The sequence below is a fragment of the Watersipora subatra genome, chromosome 9, assembly GCF_963576615.1.
Source record: "Watersipora subatra chromosome 9, tzWatSuba1.1, whole genome shotgun sequence".
Classification (NCBI taxonomy): domain Eukaryota; kingdom Metazoa; phylum Bryozoa; class Gymnolaemata; order Cheilostomatida; family Watersiporidae; genus Watersipora; species Watersipora subatra.
In genome coordinates, this window is record NC_088716.1 from 26,322,983 (window position 1) to 26,346,139 (window position 23,157).

Consider the following 23,157-nt stretch of genomic DNA (forward strand, 5'->3'; position numbering starts at 1 on the left):
TTTAAATACATGTAACTCACACATATAGAAGTCACTACATATAATATTTCTTGAAGGAGTCACATTTGCATAAACCCACCACACAGTCCTTGCACCATGTTGTAATTCTGGTGCCTTTGTAGTTTCCATCACCTCGGTTGCTAGCACATACTTCACATTTTTTTCGCTTTTTATCTGGAATGCTTTCAAGAAAGTGTCTATCAGTTTTTCTGCTTGCAGGTGTGCCAATACTTGGTCTTCCAACTTGACTGCGTGGCTCCTTGTAGTCGCCAATCAAACTTTCGACAACATCGATAATAAATTGGTGATGAGTCATTGGTTTGCCAGTCCTATTTGAATTTTCCTTGTAACATATGTATGCATTTGTGAGAGTTTGGTCAATCAAGTGAAACACTACTTTTTCCAGCATTTTACTGTTCGAAACTCTGCTGCATATGCATCTCTCATCTGATCACTCATATCAATGCCACTCATTCCTGCACCACCTGGGGGATAGTTCGAGTTTCACCGTATCGTCGTCGCACCACTTCCACTTGTTTAGCAGATGCATGAGTGGTTAGTAATCGTACCTGTTTACGATCCATCCAGTTTATTGCTAGCATGCCCACTTTTCTGCATGCAATAATGTCTCCTTTCTGTTTTAGTTTTTGTTTCATTGCCTGTGGAAGTCCTTCACGATTGGCCTGAACTGTGCCTATGACATACACGCCTTTTTTCAACATTTCTTCACAGAGCGGAACACTGGTGTAATAATTGTCTACAACGAGATGGTGATTTCTCTCAAAGAGGCCAGACATCAACGTTTCACACACTTTGTAAGGCTGGCCATGAACTGATGTAGGCATTCCACTCGCGTGATAGAGGGTTCGGAAACAGTAGCCTGTTTTTGCATCGCAAAGGTTATATTCTTTTGGACCCCATTGGTAGTGTTTCTTTATTCGTATGTACTTGACAAGGTTATGGCGACCCTTGAATCCATCAATTGACTCATCAATTGATATTGTACATGGCAGTTTGTACTGCTGAGACCATGTAGCATTCAGATGGTCAAACACTGGACGGAATTTGTATATTTGATCATGCTCAGGAGAACACCATTTTGGTTCTTTGTTACGGTCTGAGACATGAAAGAAACGTAGAATGAGTTTTAATGTTTCCAGTTTGAATGTTTTTCTAAACACTGGCATGTCCTGTGAGAAATGAGTGGTATCCCAGTATGAGTGGAATAAATGCTTACGCACAAGGCTCATGTTCAATAGTATGCCAATAAAAGCCCGCATAGTTTTTACATCAATGTCTTTCCATAGCTTGACTTTACTATTTGCTTTGATTGTGTGGTTCTGTGACAAATAATACTGGTAATATTTATATGTTTCAATTACTATGAGCTCCCACAGAGACTGTCCACCTTCAGTAAGAGGGGCAAAAACTTGTCAAAATACTGTACAGCTTCAGTGTCTTCAACAGGATTGAAAACAGGCCCACTTGTTCCAGTAAAACTATTTAGAGTGACTGAGTTGGCATCTAGATCGGTCACACTCTTCCACGTTGTAGCACTACTAGTAGTTATATCATGACCGTCGGCACGTTCAGATTCATCAAAATCGCTAACGGTTTCTGACTCTACATCAAAATCATTGACATCAATATCGCTTCCACTGGAACAAGATTCATCAGTTTCAATCACATAATCAGCAATATCTTCCTCGTAGTTGGTTCTAGAAGCAATTTTTCGACGCGGTCGTCTCGTTTGACTTGCCATTTTTTTGTTTTGGTAGTAGTTTTAGTTTTGTTTCGTTAGTAGTAGTTTGCGATAGAAGATATTTCGGTGGTAGTGGATCGCCGTAGTAGTACCCATAGTAACTTTGTTCTTTTGTTAGGTTTGACTGACTATGATAGCGAACACAATAAGATTATGTTTAATAATATAAAGCTGACAGAATAGTTGATGAACTAAACAAAAATAGCCAATAACAAAACGGCTGACGAATAACGGCTTTTGGTTTGAATAACCGGCTTGCAGCTCGGTTTCAGCAATATCCCGCTGAAGGACATTTGTGTTCTACATAAAATACTCTGCTCTACAACACGTGTTAACACATTGTTTCACCTTAACATGTCAAAACGGAACTTTCAATGAATGATATTGTATATAGAGTTATCTACCCTTACATATAGCAAAATGCAAAATTTCGAAGGCTGGTTGATATGAAGATGAAGCAGCTTGAGTTGAATATTTTAAAATAATTCTATGAAAAAATGTCATCTTTTCAACCCGTAGTAATAACTGTTATGGGAAATACTATGCCAACCCTGGTAAATGGTAATGTAGGAATTGTCTACTTTACAACTCTCAACTCTCCACTAACACCTCTTTCACCTCTTTATCAAGTTTTAAAAATCGATTGCACACGGTTTTGCTCTTGTGGAAAATATCTGTTAAATTTTTCATACTGAGTTTATCTCATACTAGTTTGTCCCTTCTCTTAACCTGTTTAGAACTCCCACACGTAATCATATGGCTCCTAATATCTTGTAATTTCTTTCTCTCTTTTGCTATAGATTTCGCTTCATTGAAAGCTGTTTGTACAAACATAACTCATATAGTTTTTTGTTTTTCTAATGTTGAATCTTTACATTTTGCATCCTGAGCAGTTCGTATCTCAAGGCACCATTGAATATGTATCATGTAACTAACTTTTGTTCGAATAACTGTTATAGCGCCACACTATATTCTAATATTTAATTACTTTTACCTTTCACTATTTTGACTGTGATCAGACACAGGTATTTAAACTGTTTCATTTTATGTGTTCCCGTTTTACTCAGTAAGTCAAATATTTCATATGTATAGGTCTGAATGTGTTCTTTGTATGTAGCAAATCTTATCTGCGTGCATATACAGCCGTTATTTTCATAGAATTTGCAAGCATCAACTCAAAGCTAAAATATATGAAGCATCATGACTTTTTTCTGATAGTCTCAATTTCTCTGAGAGCAATTTTTGCTAGTATTAAGTGCAATAATATTCTTGTTTTTGTATTGCTGAATTTTTTAATGCTTCCTATTTTTACCTGCAAGAAGATAATATAAAAAAAATTTTTGTTCATTTTTGAACTCTGCATATTCACCATCTGAGATTCGTGACTAGAGATTAGAGACTAGACTGATAATTATTAGTCATTACAAGTTTTTATCAAGGATGCTTGCTTATACACGACAGAAGGTAGATTAGAATAGTGTATAGGCCTACCGGTGTAAATCACAGCCCATGCTCTTTTTTTGGAAAGTCTTTGCTTCTGTGAAAGTAATTTTTGCCCGCATTAAGTCCTTTAGGGTGTACGTTTTTGCAAAGCTAAAAATTTTCAATTTTCTCCATCCTTAGCTAAAAATAGTTAGTAAACGGAATCTCGCTCATTATTAAATTCTGCGTATGGGCTGTTTTACTCTTTCAGTTCTGCTCAATACTTTTTACCATTTATTTTTTCCACTTTTGAAGGACCTTTTTGGTGACAATTATTTAGAGCAGTACATGTAGCTTTCGTTGTCAGAATTACAAGAATATATCAGTTTGATGTAGTGTTTTGAAGACTTTAAATTAAGTGTGTAAAAACCAGAATAAAGGATGTGATCCTAAACTATATTGTAGTTGTACTTTTTACATATGTGGTAGCGGTTCTTACTCCAAGTCAAGTTTTATAATCTGCTCACGAATCTTAGCATTATTCTCTCTGGTACTAATCCTAAGGTGTATATATCATGAACCTTTAGTAGATTCCTTAATGCCTTTCTCACTACATAGATAAGGTTCTCGCATTGCTTTTGGTTTCCCATTTGAAATTCAAGATGTAGCGTTGCCTTCATTAACAGGAAAACTTATAGAATGCATATCAGTGTATTCTGTGCTGCCTTTTTAACTGAAGTCTTTCCCAAAGGTTCATAGTAAATGCCTTTAGTGGATGGTCAGGTCAATTCTTTACCTATAGTGAATGGCTTTGTAGCCTTAGCGATGCAGTTACTTATCAATTATGATACTCTTGATGCATTGCCATTTGTTGATGTGGTGACCCAATAATAAAACTCATCATGGCTACTGTTTTCATCAGTCCACATGTCATCACAACTGTCATGTGTGCCATCATTATCTTCTGGCACACAACTACCCTAGATGATTAAATAAGGCATACGATTATAAACTTTTTACAACATCATCAAAGTAACTACAATGTTCACGTGAATACAATATTTAGGTGAGGAACTAAGTAGAAATAACAAAGCAAACATACCAGGTGAAAGCCTGTGATGCCCAGTTAGTTAGAGACGTTCACATCAGCACCCTCTTTGAGTAACTGCTATTTCGTCAAGATCTTTCTCCTCGCAGGCAGCTAAAATCTTGTTTTTTCTATTGAAGAAAACCTTGTTCGCAGATCTTATAATATGCTCATCAACCGATGAACTTGTCTATTTTTCCACCTGCTCCTTTCTCCGTAAGACAGCTGGCCTCTGTTCGTTTGGGTCAGCTGGTTGCAGCGTGATCCTAGGTTTAGGAGTAAATAGATTGAGTGAACAACTAAATAAGTCTGAACCTATAAAAAACAGCACTTCGCAAACAATATATTTAGTATCCGCTTTCGATATCACAATATATGTGGTATCCGCTTTTTATATTTAAATCCTTTGCGGTACAAATAAGTTGATACTTTGTGTTGACAAGTTCTTTTCTCTTTCCTTAATGTTTTTTCATTATGATTGGGTGTATAATTTATTACTACATACGCAAAAAAATGCATATACATCGAAAGGTTAAACCCTAGTATGTATGTCATATATACATATAGATGTTTGAAATAGAAATCTAGTTATAATTTTTTTTTCTCTTAAACATTTATAGGAACTCTAACGATGTTTTCTTGCGCTACAATGGTGTGGTGACCTGTGAAGGGAAGCCAACATAATGGTTGAAACTTGGGGCTTTAGCAAGGTATGATGAGCACAGAAGGCAACTGAAGCATATACTAGTTGCTGGTCTACATCATCAGCTTCAACCTCTACCCAGTAGTTCCTTCAACAATTTTATCTGCAAATAGCAGAATGAAACACGAAGAGAAGAGATGAATGGTGAAAGGCTAGAGCATATGTGTCAAACTCAGGCCCGCGGGCCAAATTTGGCCCGCAGTGTGATTATAATTGGCCCGCGAGATCATATCAAATGTGCATTAGAGCTGGCCCGCAGTATATACTGTGCCGCTAATACTACAAATCCCATAATGCTTTGCTAGTATTTAGCCGCGCAGTAAAACCCGGCAAGCGCTCCTTACTTCCGTTTACAGTCAGTCATCCATGCCCCGGTCGCATCGGACAAATTAATAATTTCACCCTCCACAAAAATGGTCAAACGAAAGATAGACAACAGGACCTTCCAAGACAGGTGGGAGGCAAATTATTTGTTCACGACTATAAAGGACAAACCTGTTTGTCTTGTGTGCGGAGCTAGCGTGGCTGTAATAAAAGAATATAACATAAGAAGACACTATGAAACGAAACATTATGAAAAGTACAACGACCTGGACCTAAAGCAGAAGCTGCAAAAGGTGGAGGAGATGAAAAGAAGTCTGGCTTGCAGGCAGACCTTGTTCACGAAAGCAAAATCAAAAAGTGAAGCTGCTGTAAAGGCCAGCTTTATTGTGGCAGCAGAGATCGCAAAATCAGCCCGGCCCTTCAGTGAGGGAGAGTTTGTCAAAAAGTGCATGGTCAAAGTTTGCGACATCGTGTGCCCAGATAAGAAGCAAGAATTTTTAAACGTGAGCCTGAGCAGAAATACCGTGGCTGAGCGCGTGTGTGAGCTTTCCACTAATCTACATGAACAACTAATAAAAAAGGGAAAAGATTTTATTGCATACTCCCTTGCTGTGGATGAGAGCAGCGACACGTCTGATACTGCCCAGCTGTCAATCTTCATCCGTGGAGTAGACTCGAGCCTGTGCGTCACAGAGGAACTTTTAGGATTAAAATCAATACATGGAACGACCACAGGAAAAGATATCTTTGAAGAAGTATCCAAATGTATGACTGAAATGAGCCTGCCTTGGGATAAACTTGTGGGACTGACAACAGATGGTGCGCCCGCAATGTGCGGTCAAAAGAGTGGATAGGTTGGCAGGATTCAGGAGAAGATGCGGGAGGAAAATGCAGGTAAGCTTACAGTTTATCACTGTATCATTCATCAGGAAGCGCTCTGTGGCAAAGCTCTGCAAATGGAACATGTTATGAGCTCTATAAAAGGAGTGGTCAACTTCATAAGAGCCAAGGGTTTGAATCACCGGCAGTTCAAGTCTTTTCTGGAGGAGTTGGATTCAGAATACAGAGATGTGCCTTATCACACAGAGGTGAGATGGCTAAGCAGAGGGAAAGTACTGAACAGATGTTTTGAGCTGCGCGAGGAAATCTGTCAGTTTATGGAGAACAAAGGGAAGGACACAACAGAGCTGAGAGATGAAAGGTTTCTGTGTGAGCTGGCATTTCTCTCTGACATTGTGAGCCATCTCAATGTGCTTAACCTGCAGCTTCAGGGACGGGGCCACGTCATCACAGACATGTACGCAGCTGTGAGGGCCTTCAAAACTAAGTTGCATCTGTGGAAGACACAGATGGTGCAAGGAAACTTTGGTCATTTTCCGTGCTGCCAAACCATGGCAGCGGAAATTTCTCCTGCCGTGCTGCCTAGCGCACAGTTCGCTGAAAAAATCAACGCGCTCAGCGCCGAGTTTTCCCGGCGATTTGCCGACTTCGAGGCTCAGAAAGGGAGATTTGAACTGCTCAGTAACCCGTTTGCGATCAATGTGGAAAGCGCACCAACCAGCCTCCAAATGGAGCTAATTGAACTCCAATGTAATGACATGCTCAAATCAAAATATGACTCTGTTGGTGCTGCGCAGTTTCCATGTTTCCTCCCCGACACAATGCCTCAATTACGCACCCAAGTTGCTCGGATGCTCTCAATGTTCGGCAGCACATATCTATGTGAGCAACTGTTCTCTATGATGAAGGTGAACAAAACACCTCACAGAAGTCGACTCACTGATGAGCACCTTCACTCCGTCCTGAGGCTTTCCTCAGCTCAGAGCCTGACTCCAGACTTTGACGAACTTGCATCTAACAAAAGATGCCAGGTATCTGGCTTAGACCAATGTGTAGAGTAAATCAGAGCGTATCAAACTGAGCTTGAATATATCTGTTTCTTATGCACTTTTTCTACTGCAAGGCATGGTCTGTCAATAGTTGAAATGTTGGATTTTTATCGAATGACATTATTATTTTTGGTTCTGTTGTTGGCTTTGAAAAAGATTTACTTGAAAAAGGAACTGGAAAGGATAAGGGGAGAGACATACTACTTTATTTATTTAAATATGAAATGGATTTCACCGTGTCTTTTATTTCAAATTTTATTTCTCACATTTTTGTAATATAAAGCTTTGGTTGTTCCAAATTCTGTGTTTAAGCAAAACTAAAGTTTGTTTCCATATGAAAAGGTTAAACATTACATATCAGTTGCAGCTAATTTTTCAATAAATATTGACTTTGGCCCGTGACTTTACTTCTCTGCTTGATTTTGGCCCACTGTGAATTTGAGTTTGACACCCCTGGGCTAGAGTAACACACCACTGACATAGATATTAACTAACGAACAAGCAGAAAATAGGAAAGAGAAGATACGTTTACACAAGCTTACCAGTGATTCGCCTCTGATGAGGAACTATTAATTTTTTTAAACTGGTTGAAAACATCTATTTATAAGTAGACGTCTTTTTTTAGCGAAAATTACCTCCCATCATCTAATGTGAGCGATGTCTAAGAAATGATACAATATATGCATCAAATGTCATTTCAGTTGCATCTCCTTGAGACTTATAAATGGTTCCTTCAGAAAAACAAATAAAGGAAACCAGGGCCGTATCCTCCTATACTGCAGCTACTGACATGGCAATACCATTTTTTGAGGATAAAAATCTCGGAATTAACGTCATTTTTGCTTGATTTTAACACTTTGGCTGGGGAAATGACCAAAATGTCAATTATCAGCTGCGTGGTGAAACTGCATTTATGTCGCTTTCGGTAGACGTTTATAAAGCTGCCATCTCGTAAAGTTAAAAAAAGAATATGAATGCTAGTAAGTTTGAAATATCAACAAGATATTAGTCGGTAATTTAAGATATGAAACAAATATCCAATAGGCGTTGATTTGTGCTAACGAAATCACGCCTCCTTGGAAAATTATAAAAGCTGGAAATACCAGTCAACATCGGCTCGAATTTCAAAACAGTAAAATAAAATATTATTTGATCCTCCGATCGTAAGGGATTTTTGGTGTGATTAGAATAACATTAATTCAGATGATAGAAGTGATGTAAACTTTTTAGACTTTTATTATACTTGGAATATACAGAGAAAAACGATTGTTATGGTAGCTCGCACGGCAACGTTATAGCGTTGGACTCTACCGAAAGGTATGCTTCCAAACATTTCATTCAAAGACAATTGTACATGGTTGTATTTTTTTGTTGTAATAGATATGTAAATGAATGCTTATGTACAAAAGATTTTGTTCATAGAAATAAAATCAAGTTTGAGCTATGCATGTAACATGCATAGCTCAAACTTAAATCTACTACTTGCTCAGTATTATAGACTATAGTATAAGTGCAATATTTTTAACATGGTGCTTTATTAATTTTACGTTTTAACTCTACAATATTATTTAATTAAATTATTTCATAGAAGAGTACTTGTCTCCTACACCATTCAGCATTGTACCTGTTGATAATTCTACCTCATGCTAGCTGTGGCCAACCCCTTTAGCAGCTCTCATTCACATTATAATTTTGATAAGCGCTGTTAAAGACAATCTCAATAAACAGTTTTATATATTTAGAAAACTGGATTATAATGTCAAATGTGCTGTTAAAACATGTGCCCCATCAGGAGCCAAGTGTGCTAGATTTGCCGTCTTTTGACTAGTTATACATACTAAAAATTTTCCCAGAGGAGAACCCCCGGACCACCTTCCCCTCTCCCTCTACTCAATGGGCGCTTGGTACCTCTCTTGGATTTTCTCCGCAGTACCATTTTCAAACAGGTGGATACTGCCCTGAAGGAAACTGTAGAATTATAACGATAAGTTTAGTGTGATTGATAATTATAGTCTGCAATGATAAACTATTATGGTGAACGATTATAATAGTATTACTCTTCAATTTTATTACATGAGTGAGCGCCTAATGATGTCGTAAATACTCAATAAATATGAAGTATAAGGGCCTGAGAAAGCTTTTTAAATTATTCGTTTCCTCAGTGTAATCATTCGGGAAATTATTGTGAATCTCACAAATTTATTGTGATACCTTTACATACTACAGTCAAACCTCCACGTACTACAGTCACGCCTCTACATACTACAATCAAACTTTTACATTCTACAGTCAAACCTCTATATACTACAGTCAAACTTTTACATGCTACAGTCAAACCTTTACATACTACAATCTGATTTCCACATACTACAGTGAAAGTTCCACATATTCTAGTCCAACACCTATGTTCTACAGTCAAGCCTCTACTTATCACTGTCAAACCTTTTCATACTATAGTAGACTTCCGCATACTACGGTCAAGCCTCTACATACTACAGTCAAGCCTTCACATATTACAGTCAAGCCTTCTACATACTATAGTCAAGCCTTCTACATACTACAGTCAAGCCTTCTACATACTATAGTCGAACTTCCACATAGTACAGTCAAACGTTTACATAATACAGTCAAGCCTTCACATGCTAAAGTCAAACTTCTACATACTATAGTCGAACTTCCATATAGTACAGTCAAACCCTTACATACTATAGTCCAACATCTACTTTCTACTGTCAAATCCCTACTTACCACAGTCAAACCTCACTTTTGTATTTGTAATGGTTTTTCACCAATAGTTTATTTCAGTTGTTATCAGCTATCAATTGACCTTGAACCATAATTCTGAACAGTTGACTTCAAACCATAATTTTGAACAGTTGACTTATAACTATAGCTCTGAACCCTTGATATTGATCTATAGTTCTGAACAGTTGGCTCTGAGCTGTAGCTCCATACAGTTGACTAAGCCATAGCTCTGAGCTTATGACTTTGAACCATAGCTCCGAATAGTTGATTTTGAACTAGAGTTCTGAGCGTGTAATCTTGATCTATAGCTCTGAACATTTGACCTTGATATATAGCTCTGGACAGGTGACATTGATCCATAGCTCTGAACAGTTGACTTTCAACCATAGTTCTCAACGGGTAACATTTAATCGTAGTTCTGAACAGTTGACTTTGATCTATAGCTCTTGACATATGACCTTGACACATAGCTCATAACAGGTGATCTGTAGGTTCACTTCCTTTCTCTAAAAAGGTTTAGTTCACGTCGTGTCCAACGAGATAGTAACACAATTTACTTTGGACACGAGTCTACAAATATTTAATGGTGTATTTTCAGACATTCTATTTAAATACTTCGGGTTTGCAAGCTACAAAAATATGGACAGCAAACATGGGTAAGACAACAAACTATGAAATTGGTCATGCCCAACTTATCAAGCAGGTGGACAAAGTAAGGCTTGCACCCATTATCCTATTCAAGAACTGTAGACATTGTTATCTTACCCAGAAGTCATGGTTGGTGATATGGGCCAGAAGTTTGGCATAAATCAACTCGATAACGGGTAAGTGCAGTTATTACTTTGACAAGGACAACTACGTGACTGTTATATGTAACTTATGACCGCTATATAAGGTACAACCCGCCATATCAGGCATGTATTGATGTATGTATCAATGTATTAGAATTACTATTATATGCATCAATATTACTATTATATGTATTAATATAACTATTATAATAATATTACTATTCGATTTTATTACATGAGTGAGCGCCTAATGATGTCGTAAATACTCAATAAATATGAAGTATAAGGGCCTGAGAAAGCTTTTTAAATTATTAGTTTCCTCAATGTAATCATTCGGGAAATTATTGTGAATCTCATAAAATTATTTTGATACTTTTACATACTACAGTCAAGCCTTTACATACTACAGTCAAGCCTCTATGTACTACAGTCAAGCCTCTACATACTACAGTCAAACTTTTACATGCTACAGTCAAACCATTACATACTACAATCTGATTTCCACATACTACAGTGAAAATTCTGCATACTCTAGTCCAACATCTATGTACTACAGTCAAGCCTCTACTTATCACAGTCAAACCTTTTCATACTATAAGAGACTTCCTCCCACCACAGTCAAGCCTCTACATACTACAGTCAAGCCTTCTACATACTATAGTCCAAGTTCTACATGGTACAGTCAAACCTTTACATACTGCAGTCAAACCTTTACATACTATAGTCCAACATTTACTTTCTACAGTCAAATCTCTAATTACTACAGTCAAACCTCAACATATTACAGTCAAACTGCTAAATAGGAAGGTTAATTTGGTATGAGATCTATCTGTATTGTATTAAATTGGTTACATGTCTGAGCAAATACTCATGTAAGAATACACAGTCATCCATTCTAGAGCCCTAAACCTATGATAGTTCTTTAGTAAATAATTAATAAATTATTTTGACCTTAATTAGCTTTCTGGTCTCGACAGCAGCTAACACCATCAAGTAAACTATCTCTTACTCCTCAACCTCTCTCCTTGACAATAGCTAACACTATCAAGTACGACTCTATCCATATCTCCTCAACCTCTCTCCTTGACAACAGCTAACACTAACAAGTATGATTATCCCTCCCTCCTCAACCTTCCCATTAGTGGGTTTTATTTGAAAAATGAAGTGTGAATCAGTGACGAGTCGCTGTATTCAAATACTTTTAATAATGGACTGAAAAAGTCGTTAATAATTTGCCTAATTCGATAAGGCTTGTAGTTGATATGATTGTTGAAAAGGTTTAGGTGCAGAGTAGTTGTACTTCAGACATGAAAGAAGAGCCACAGAGATTAACTGTAACTACTAGCAGATATTACTGTCAGCGCTTTTCATATACAACTATGTACACCCGAAGGCTCACACATCGTTTTATTATTGTTAGGTTTATATATGACCGGACAGTACCTAATCATAGTGACAAGAAACAGTTCATCACAGACTCCGTACTTCACACTGATTATATATTAAATATAGATTGTTAATTTTTTCACCTTTAGCACCTGGTTTAACTCTTAACTTGTTTACTAGTAATATCCTACCTACTGGAGGTTTATGAAAGAAATCGGCGTTTCCACACAGACGTTGGGAAACCTTAAATTGATTAGTAATTATCCTCCTTCTTTTAAATGTGGTTTAAAAATAAAGGTTTCATTGAATTCATTTCATGTAGAAAGTTTGAAAAAATATGCTTGGCATATTTCCATGAAAACAATAAACCTTTCATGGCTCTAAAACAAGCAGTTTTGTACCTTTGTGAGTGTCATTGTATCATATCAGGGAGTCGTCTTGCTCCTGACCATCGGAATAGTACCATCAAAGATTGCTAGAGGGTCCTCCAAATCCCATAATAAAATACATATTTCTCCTATCTGCTAGCCAATACAACGTGTTTTCTGCCACACTAGCAAGAAGACATGACATTTTATATTGGATATTTAAATTGGTTCAGCAGGTACTAAATTGACAACAAATATGAAGTGCTCTAACATATCTACAGAATTAGTAACAAATGTTACATCTGGGTTGATTTGATGAATTGTATTTCAACAATTGCAGAACTTCTGGAAACTGTCAGCTTTGAAGCATTATGTGATCTAATTATATGTTTTTGCTTTAAAAAGTAAAATATATTTACAATTACATTTGATCATTAGATAATAATAACATATGATAATGATTAGAGATAGATTATAGAAAATTATGAGTGTTCGTGGTGCTGGGACACAAAATCCAAAGGATCATCTAGGTCTACAACCATCTCATATCTGAGCCTATATAAGACAGAAATACTCTATATTTTAGCTTATATTTATTGTAACCTAACATAGTTAAAATAATTGGCACTAGTAGAAATGACATCATAGCTTATCGTGCACTTGATGAGCTACCAACTTCCCTTGTACTAGCGCTTAACAATCATTCATTGAGTTCCCGTTGAGTCGCGTTACGTATTTTCTAGCTGCTAGTGAGGGGTTCATTTACGCTCTACTGCTGAAAATATTCTGTATATTGCAATTCAAAGATCACTTACCATATAGTTATTACTCAGACCAGTTGAGGTAAGTACAATACAGATGGTAGGTTAATAATATCTTGAGTCCGGAATAGTACTTGTTGCCTTATTCGATAAATCCTCCTTTACATGATTGCTATCTACAATGTCAAAAAAGAGAATTGATCTCTTCTCCATCAATATCTGTTTATAATAATCCAAGTGAGGAGGAAATACTGAAAAACTGAAATAGTTGACGAGTTTTGATATTCATCAACTAGTTGGAAAGATGCTCAAAATATTGTCTAATAAATTTTAACATCAAATTTATTTTTCCATTATAATATTGATTGCGAAATCAAATACTTGTACTGCAAAAGAGTAATCGAAAGGGTATAATAAATATATTGTTATATCTAAAAGGCATACTAAATATATTGTTATATCAAAAGTGGATACTAAATATATTTTTATATCAAAAGAGGATACTAAATATAATGTTTGTGAACTGCTTTTTTTATAGGTTTAGACTTAATCGTTTATTCAATCTCTTTACTTGTAAACCTAGGATCATGCTGCAACCAGCTGATCCAGCTGAGAAGAGGCCAGCGGCTTTGCGCCGAAAAGAACAGCTGCTGAATTGGCGAAAGTCATCGGGTGCTGCTGTGAAAGAGTTTCGTCGCGCTGCCAGCAAAGTTTCTTTTGATGCAAAAACCCTGCTGTTAGCTGCTTGCGAAGAGAAGTACATCGAGGAGGTGATGCGCCTTCTCAAAGAAGGTTTAGATGCAAACATATCTAACTACTTGGGCATCACCGGCCTTCACCTGGTATGTTAGCTTCACTGGTTTTATTTACTGCTCCCCTGAACATGTGCAACCAGATGTTATTTAAAAATGGTTATTCGTAACTCATCTGATTCATTATTGTGTATCTGCTGCAAAGTGGATAATAATTATTTAGTATTCACTCAATAAATACAGCTCATGGGTGAATAGTCAGTCAGCAAACAGCACCATGATGAGCTGATGTGTGTACTTCATTTGTGTACAGTAAAAGAATATAATCTAGCCTAAGACCCAAGCAAGTGGATCTTAGGCTAGATTTGAAGCCTAGACCAAAAAGCTTCAAACAAATCATTTTAGAAGTTGTCGTACTACGATATGGAGTTCGCCACTAGTGTATAGCCTACTGAACCCAATGACAAAGATATTGCAATGAGATCAGATGCATACAGAAATATTTTCAACATAAAATGATTTCACTTCATGTAAATCCCCATACCATGAACATTAAATGAGATAAGCCAGTATTACTCAAAGCGTTAGATCATATTTCATTTTTTAGCAAAAAATGGCTAAATTTACTTCAAGCAAACAATACTAATAGCGATTTCTCCACACGTGTTCCATCTACATGCATGAGCATACGCTTTGACTCCCATCGAGTTTAGAATCTTGGTTCTCAGTGTTCACTTTCCATTTCACCACTTTTCACGAATATCTGACAGTTAACTTTATGGTTGTTCTAGCGACTGCTACACTAATCTTTACTATGATAAGAGTGGTATGTGTCTGTCTGAGGTCAGGGGTAGAGGTTAGTATATGAGTGGTATGTGTCTGTCCGAGGTCAGGGGTCGAGGTTAGTATAAGAGTGGTGCGTGTCTGTCTGAGGTCAGGGGTAGAGGTTAGGATAAGAGTGGTGCGTGTCTGTTCGAGGTCAGGGGTAGAGGTTAGGATAAGAGTGGTGTGTGTCTGTCCAAGGTCAGGGGTAGAGGTTAGTATAAGAGTGGTGCGTGTCTGTCTGAGGTCAGGGGTAGAGGTTAGTATAAGAGTGGTGCGTGTCTGTCTGAGGTCAAGGGTAGAGGTTAGGATAAGAGTGGTGCGTGTCTGTTCGAGGTCAGGGGTAGAGGTTAGTATAAGAGTGGTGCGTGTCTGTCTGAGATCAGGGGTAGAGGTTAGTATAAGAGTGGTATGTGTCTGTCTGAGGTCAGGGGTAGAGGTTAATATAAGAGTGGTGCGTGCCTGTCCGGGGTCAGAGGTAGAGGTTTGTATAAGAGTGGTATGTGTCTGTTCGAGGTCAGGGGTAGAGGTTAGTATTAGAGTGGTGCGTGTCTGTCCGAGGTCAGGGGTAGAGGTTAGCATAAGAGTGATGCGTGTCTGTCTGAGGTCAGGGGTAGAGGTTAGGATAAGAGTGGTGCGTGTCTGTCTGAGGTCAGGGGTAGAGGTTAGGATAAGAGTGGTATGTGTCTGTCTGAGGTCAGGGGTAGAGGTTAGGATAAGAGTGGTGTGTGTCTGTCCGAGGTCAGGGGTCGAGGTTAGTATAAAGGGTCGCTTTGTACAGGAATCACACTCATGACATTCTACTTAGTCTCCCGGTGCTCCGATACCCGCGCTAATCGACCACCTTTCAGTAGTTCGAACACATTGGTACTTTCCTAATGCACCAAACAGTATCTTACAGCTCAATAGACGGCTAGGTTACTGCTAGTTACAGTTATCCCTCGAGACTTTATGGTTCAGGTTTCCCGGCTTCAGTACTTTGTTGGTTTGAAAAATACCGAAAAATCTTTTAAGAAAATTTCAAAGCTAAACAAAAATATAAAATAGAACCCTTTATATTTATAAAGTGGCTAAATATCTCTCACATTGTGGCCCAGTGAGATCCCTCATCACTATGATAGCTGTCGCTGCAGTTTGCTGTATTTCTCGTAATGTTGCGTTATATGCAAAGGAACAAAACGCTTGTGACACTTGTCATCATACTTCTTAGACTCCCTTGACCCTAAAAATGGTTTAATGAACTTATATATATGTGTAAGTTGGAAACTATAGATGATGGTGATATAGAAACTGGTAAACTCATTACTAATCAACTCATTTTCTTATCAGTTTCTATATCACAGATTTTAACGTATCGCGAGAAATACGACGAGTTACCATGACAAGTGAGAGATTACTAGGAATTGAAGTGAAACAGACTAAAGCTCGATGTGTTGCAAGGCATTGTGGGAAATGTAATGTTGGTGAAAATGTGGCTCTCCTGCTAATAATAAATCAACATCACCGCAGGGGCAGTACAAAACCTTCGAGTAGGCATTGACATGGGTGTGCTAGATCTAGTTTAAAAAAGCTAGAACTAGAACTTTTACTAGAGCTCAAGCCTGTAGTCCTGTGTTTTACAATTGGTGTTTAAGAAAACATTGTTATATTGCTCAAAGAAAATAAATTGTTTGACTAAAAATGACATCAAAAGATTTACACTAAATTTTTGTGAGCAAAATAGCAACTGGTGTATAACTGTTTTTATGAGGCGCATGATTTGTAAATTTAAACCAATCCGCAAGTTAACCTCATCCTGGAAACGGCATAAATTCACAAACTACGGGAGTTTTATAAAACTATGGAATCCATGATGCTTGTGAATAATGGAAACAGCACTTGCGAATGATGCACATTAAAATACTGCACCAGTTAATCAGTTTCAAACACTTTCGATACTTTCGTCTTCTTTTCTCAATCAAGTTTCACGTCGCTAATTATTAACTTATAGCGTACAATTTCATACCTCTTTTCTATCAACACGTCGGAGTCAATCTGCGAATGATGCATGAATTGATGCGAATTGAAAATGATGCGAATGCGAATGATGCAGATTTCATACCTCTTTCATATTTCATACCCAGATGTTACTGAGTAACAAGAAGCATATGTACTCGCTGCAACTTACAGAAAACCTTCCAACTGTAGACAATCGATGAAATGTGCATATTCAGGCCTCTAGTCACTAATTTGTTGTAAATTTGAAGTTTTTGAGATCATGATCTTTCCTGTGCGCACAAATGAATGTATTGTGATGCTGTCGTGAACTGTTATTAAAGCAGACTGTCTTTTTAATTCTCACCGTGTATGGGTTACAGGCAAGCATTGATGGCCATCTCAAACTGGTTGAGATTTTGATCGACCATGAAGCAAATGTGAATGCCCAAGACGTCGATGGCTGGACACCGCTCCATGTTGCGGTGTCCAGTGGCCATCTCGACATTACTTGGTAAGGATAGTTAAACTCCTATTTGGTTCTCATCACTTGTCTACCTAGTTGTTATAAATTATATAGCATAGTTCATACTGAAATGTAAGTAATTAAATTGTTTTATATGCGAAATCAAGGCCATTTTATTTAGGTAGTTATACCTTCATGTGTCTGTTTGATATTGGTTTAGTTATAACAAATATGAAGATATTGATGTCAATAGTGAACAACTCCAGCATGTTGTCTGACTTTTGAAAGATTACCACTTTTGTAACTGCATGAGAAATGACAACATCCTCTCCATAAATAAAGCTAAGAAATAATGATTCGCCATATTTTTGTATTTTAGTAAACTTTTATTGGATTAAATATAGCTTTTTTAATCTTGTAGCTTCAAAATGCTTGTTTATATTGTTATTAATCAAATTGACAGCGAAAATAATTGAAAGAATGTATTTAGGCAACCAATCATTCTGATCATATTAATAGATTAGTTATAGATAGATTAATTGAAGGGTTTGTAATGGAATTATTTTTAGCTATCTATTGAGCCACGGTGCTGCGCGTGATGTTTATAATAATGACGGACACACCCCGGATGACCTCGCTATAGATGAAGACATGAAAGATCTGCTGAGAATGGACATAAAGAGTAAGTGGTGAATGAGAGTGATTAGAGAAGGAACTTGTACTATTAATACATTTTCAGTTTATAGTGTCTGGTGTGATTTGTAAGGAATTGTGGGTAAATTAGGTGTCAGATTGTTGTTATCAGCGTGTGAATGGCCACTACTTATATATTAGTAAAATGTGTCATGTTTCTGAGAGAGAAATACATGTTTTACGGACTCAGTCGTTCTAGTATTTTGGCAGCAGTGAAAGATTAGTTATAAATGAAGAAGAGAAGTTAACTGAGGTTAAACCTGAACCCATTATGATTTTTATAAACTGACGGTTGATGATTGACACGTGTTTATTATCAATTTGGTACCTTTCGCTATCATTAGATTTTGTAACAAAGTTTGAGACAAAAAAATCACATATTTGAAATTGGTTAAAATAATTTGAAGAGGTTGATGAAGACAAATGCAACCGAGGTGAAGAAGCGGGACAAGTAGAGTCTAAAGAAATCTCTTTAAGTGAACAGAGAGATGGTGAAGTTGAGGAAGCTGGAGCGGAAAGCCAGGCACAGTATGATGTGAGTAGGATACTTCCATTAGATTTCAATTCCAAAAGTCTTCGTCTCGAGCTGGAACTAGCTAGAACTGGCAAAAACGGATTAGAATGATGCAATTAGACTGACTAGACAAGGTGTACACTAAAAACAGGAAGTAGATAGGGTAATAATTGCGATAATGGAAATTATGACAGCAGCCCGCCATGAGGCTGACTTCATCTTGCAAAAACTTTGTTTTCATAGTAACGTTTGCAACTTATTTTTAGCCGTAATAATAATGTTGTAAGCTATAATAATATTGATAACTCGTCCGGTTTGGAACATGCAAATGGTAGTAGCAAAAATTTAAAAAAGTATCCAAGCCCAATCTGCGGCATTCATCTCGGCAATCTCGGCATTCATAGCATTTTAATGGCCTCCGATGATGTAAAACGTTATGCTGATTAATTTGACATCAAAATATTTTCATAGACAGGTGCGGTTCGAAAGTTTAACAATTTATTTGTGTTTTATCAAATATTAGGTTTTACTCAATATGTAATTATTTTCTGGTAAAAATGAAATTGGTAACGAAAGAGTTAATTTATACTCATTGCATCTCATGTTTTCCTTCATCGTCTTCCAGGATGTTATTGGAGTACCAAGAAATATCATTACTTCGTACACATCGATGTCATCTCTCACACGTCTTCACCCTTCATCGACTCACCAGTTCTCTACGACATCACTGGAAAGATTGTCATTTGCCGCTCCATCTGTTCGTTCCTCTTATCCTATTCCCTTCAAGATGTCTTATCACATCATCACTTCTCCTCAGTTCAACAGGACAGTCATGCATATGGTATGATCGCTTTCTGTTTTCGCTGCTCTCAACTACATAGTAGCATCGAATAACTTTACCTAACTAGAGGGTTCTTAGATACCTATAACGAATAATGACCAAGAATACAATTATGGGCCTCATTGTGACACCTATTAGCATCACACATATCGTAATCTTGGCAATCATTCAAATGAACAAATCTGCCATCAGCCGCACTCTACCAAGAAAATACGTGGCTTTTTCACTGAATGCCAGAACCATCCAGACGTGTTACATATTATTTTACTTTATTTGTTTAACTTATATTAATATGTGTTTGAACCAATATTATAATAATAATATGGTTTAAGTGTTCAGTTTAAAAGTCACACATTTTTCTATCATTTTAAATACTAGAAATTCCCCTGTCATACAGCCCACTACCAAAGTAATAATGGAAAAAAGAAAGGGTACTGCTGGTTGTTGAAAAATTAGTTACAAAAGGTCAGAATTTTACAAAAGTAAAATTCTTTAGCTAGATGTTGTAGGTTTTGCCTGCAACATCTACTAAAGAATTCTCTGAATCAGATGAGTTGTTGTGATTATTTTGAGTAGCGTTTTGTTGAACATTAGCATTTGATGTTGATGGTTGCGGTTAGGACCTTCTATTTTTCCTCCTCCATAACAATTGGGAGACACGTAGACGGCCAATGGGACGGTGTGGCGTCCTGGGAGATTGTATGTTCATGGTAGTTGTCAAGTGGTTTTGAAATGAAATTCAAAAGGTCAATTATGCAAAACAAAAGGTTGTATATAAATCAGACCTAATCTACTACTATCTCAAACTTATGTTTTACAACAATAAAATAAATGTTAATTCAAGCTGTAAACCTAACCTACTGTACGCAATTTAACTAACAACAACAATAAAGAAGTATTTTTATTATATCTCTGAAATGCAATATTAAAAGTAAAACGGCAAGCTGTCGTGTAATATACAGTTTGAAAGTTGGTTTTGTTGTGAATGTAGAATGGTTTTGACAGCGATATGTAACAGAAAGCAAGCATTAGCATTCATGAGTTTGGAAGTTTTATGAAAACTGGAGTGAAATAAAGAAATATTCTTGTCATGAAGGGGCATTGTAGTTCTGCCCTAGCTTTTAGATAAGATGTAAAGAAATCTGGCTAATGTTCTAGATAATTTCAAAAACCTTCGGTAATTGGACAAAAATGTAGGCTGATAAACTGTGTACTACATTTCCGTATCTGTAAATTGGTCCACGCCTCAAACAGTCTACGTTAATTACACAAACCCTCGGCAATTAAACAATGTCATAGATTGGTGAAATGTCCATGTTTTTCTCGTAAAATACTGGCGACTTAATATTTCTACTCTCTGTCTCACGGCTTTATCGACGTTTCATATGCCGTCTTAATTTTAATTACTTTAGGCTTGTAAATTTTTTATTTCGATTCAAGTTCGAATTAATCTGTCTATTTATGTATAATCCGATCAGATGGTAGTCATATCGATCGGTAGTTTCAGAGTTTTGCTATAACCTTTCAAAGACTTGGTAACATATTTAAAAAGGTTTATGTGAGTTCTGTATCGTTATTATATTTAAACGAATCTACACAAAAATAGTTAAATATGTTGATGAGATTTCAGTACAAGGGTTTGCGATGGGCGTTAATGAATAATTTTTGGGAGTTTTGTGCACATGTGCATTTATCATAAATCTCCCAACCAATTGCTTCGCTGGTGTTTGGTCGTGGGATAATAGTAAATATGATCATAATTTCATCATAAAACGGCGCATTGTAACCTTCCTTCTTGACCTCTTCCAATTCACTTGCATTTTACATCCTGTCGCATCACTACTAGATACTTACAGATAATATCAAAGTTATTCACTTGCCCTGATCTCACTTTAGTGAGATTGCACTTTTTACCAACCTTGTAGTCCATCCAGAGTCAGACTGGAGCTTTACACGCACTTGTGAGACTGCCCTGTGTGATGCCATATCTCACCCTTCCTCCTGCTCTTCTACCGCCTCAGCCTCTTACCTATTCACAGTATAACAATCCTGCAAGATGTCTACCTCAAAGTTATTGGTCTTCATCTCCCCGACCTCAGCTGCCAACCATTATTTCTTCAGCCATTGGGTCAATTGCTCCATCGGTATGCTTTTATTCACAGTTCAAATTCGTAATTACCCATGAATGGCCATTCTAAATATACTCAACACTTGCCATTTAACCACTCAAACATGGAAATATTTTGGTACAAAATGTAAAATTTGAGCAAGCAAGTTTTTAACAAGAGTCGAAGTGATTTTTAACACGCTGCATCTGGAGACAAACAAAAATGGGCAGCCTTTTTACCAACCTTGTGAAAGTCTCACAAGTCTCACGCACTTGTGAGACTGCCCTGTGGGATGCCATATCTCACCCTTCCTCCTGCTCTTCTACGACCTCAGCGTCTTACATATTCACATTATCATAACATTGCAAGAGGTCTACATCAAAGTCCTGTGCCTTCATCGCTCCGACCTCGGCTGCCAACCATTGATTCTACAGTTATTGAGGCAATTGCTCTATTGGTATGCTTTTATTCACAGTTTAAATTCATAATTACCCATGAATGGCCATTCTAAATAAACTCAACACTTGCCATATAACCACTCAAACATGGAAATATTCTGGTACGAAATGTAAAAATTGAGCGAGCAAGTATTTGACAGTAGAAGCTCCTATAGCGTAAATAATCTGTCCAGAGAATGTTTCCGTTGTATGCATTTTATAATATTCAACCAGCAAAATACTGGAAATTGCCTAATTCACTCCAAGTTCGTCTCAAATTCACTTATTGATTCCTTCAAAGAGGAAAAACTAAACCTAAATATTTTATTCAGTGAATTTACTGTACAATCATACCTCATTGCAGATATTTTTATAAATAATAATTTCAAACTTGTTCAATAAGAAAGACTGAACGATGTTCTCAATAGAGATCAATCGCATTGTTTGCCTTTAGAGTCTATTGAGAACCGGCTTGTATCTCAAATGTTTATTATATCTCAAGGCAGAAACCTGCCGGAATATCTTCTGGTATGTCGATTTTTTCGTATGTTGGGCAGTCGTATGTTGCGACATAACTGTACAGTAACTGTGGTATTATTGGTTTGTATCAACCACTTTTCTCTTTTTTTATCATTTCTATTCTGTTTAGGGTTTATGATTATTTATGGATAATTTTACGTCATGTTATGGGACATGGACCCTTTCAAGGACAATTTTAATCATTTGTTTCACTTTCTTTAAATTTTGGCAGCAATGTCAGCAACGGCAGCAGTTTTACGTTAAGTTAAGGGGCGCGTACACTTTCAAGTTCAATTATAATTGACTTTTCACTTACTTCCAATGTCGGTACCAATGTTGATATTAGAGGAAAATAACAAATATTATATACATGTATGACTAAAATATAGTAAAACAGAAATGTATATCTACAGTTCTGGGAGCTTTCGTCTGTATGTCCATTTTCACTAAGCAACGATAAAATATTAATTTCACTGAGACTCTATTCTGTGACATTTGGATTGGTAGACCGACTGTAACGGCTGTACTACAAAGTTTTAGTATATTTTATTAGTAAATACTGGTAATTTTCCATTATTTGTGATCATTTTTAATTTTTGATTTTATCTGAAAGTCAAGATGTTTTAAGATTAAAATGGACAAATCTTGGTTGCATTTAAAATGCTCATATCAAGCGAAAGTGTAATTATGACATTTATAGTTGCCAAGAGACTGATAAAATAGAAAGGTTATCTGAAGGTCAAGAGTTTTTTAAGATTTAAAATGGGCAAACCTTGAACGCAATATCCGATAT

General features: G+C 36.9%; 1 protein-coding gene and 1 pseudogene across 1 annotated transcript; one reads left to right on the top strand and one right to left on the bottom strand.

Annotated features, from left to right (window-relative positions):
- Positions 1 to 470: 470 nt before the first annotated feature.
- On the bottom strand, positions 471 to 1,280 carry LOC137404937 (piggyBac transposable element-derived protein 4-like). Its single transcript, XM_068091165.1, has one exon. The coding sequence runs from the start codon at positions 1,278 to 1,280 to the stop codon at positions 471 to 473; it is 810 nt and encodes a 269-aa protein (XP_067947266.1).
- Positions 1,281 to 5,387: 4,107 nt separating this feature from the next.
- LOC137404938 (general transcription factor II-I repeat domain-containing protein 2-like) lies at positions 5,388 to 7,199 on the top strand (annotated as a pseudogene).
- The last annotated feature ends 15,958 nt before the right edge of the window (positions 7,200 to 23,157 follow it).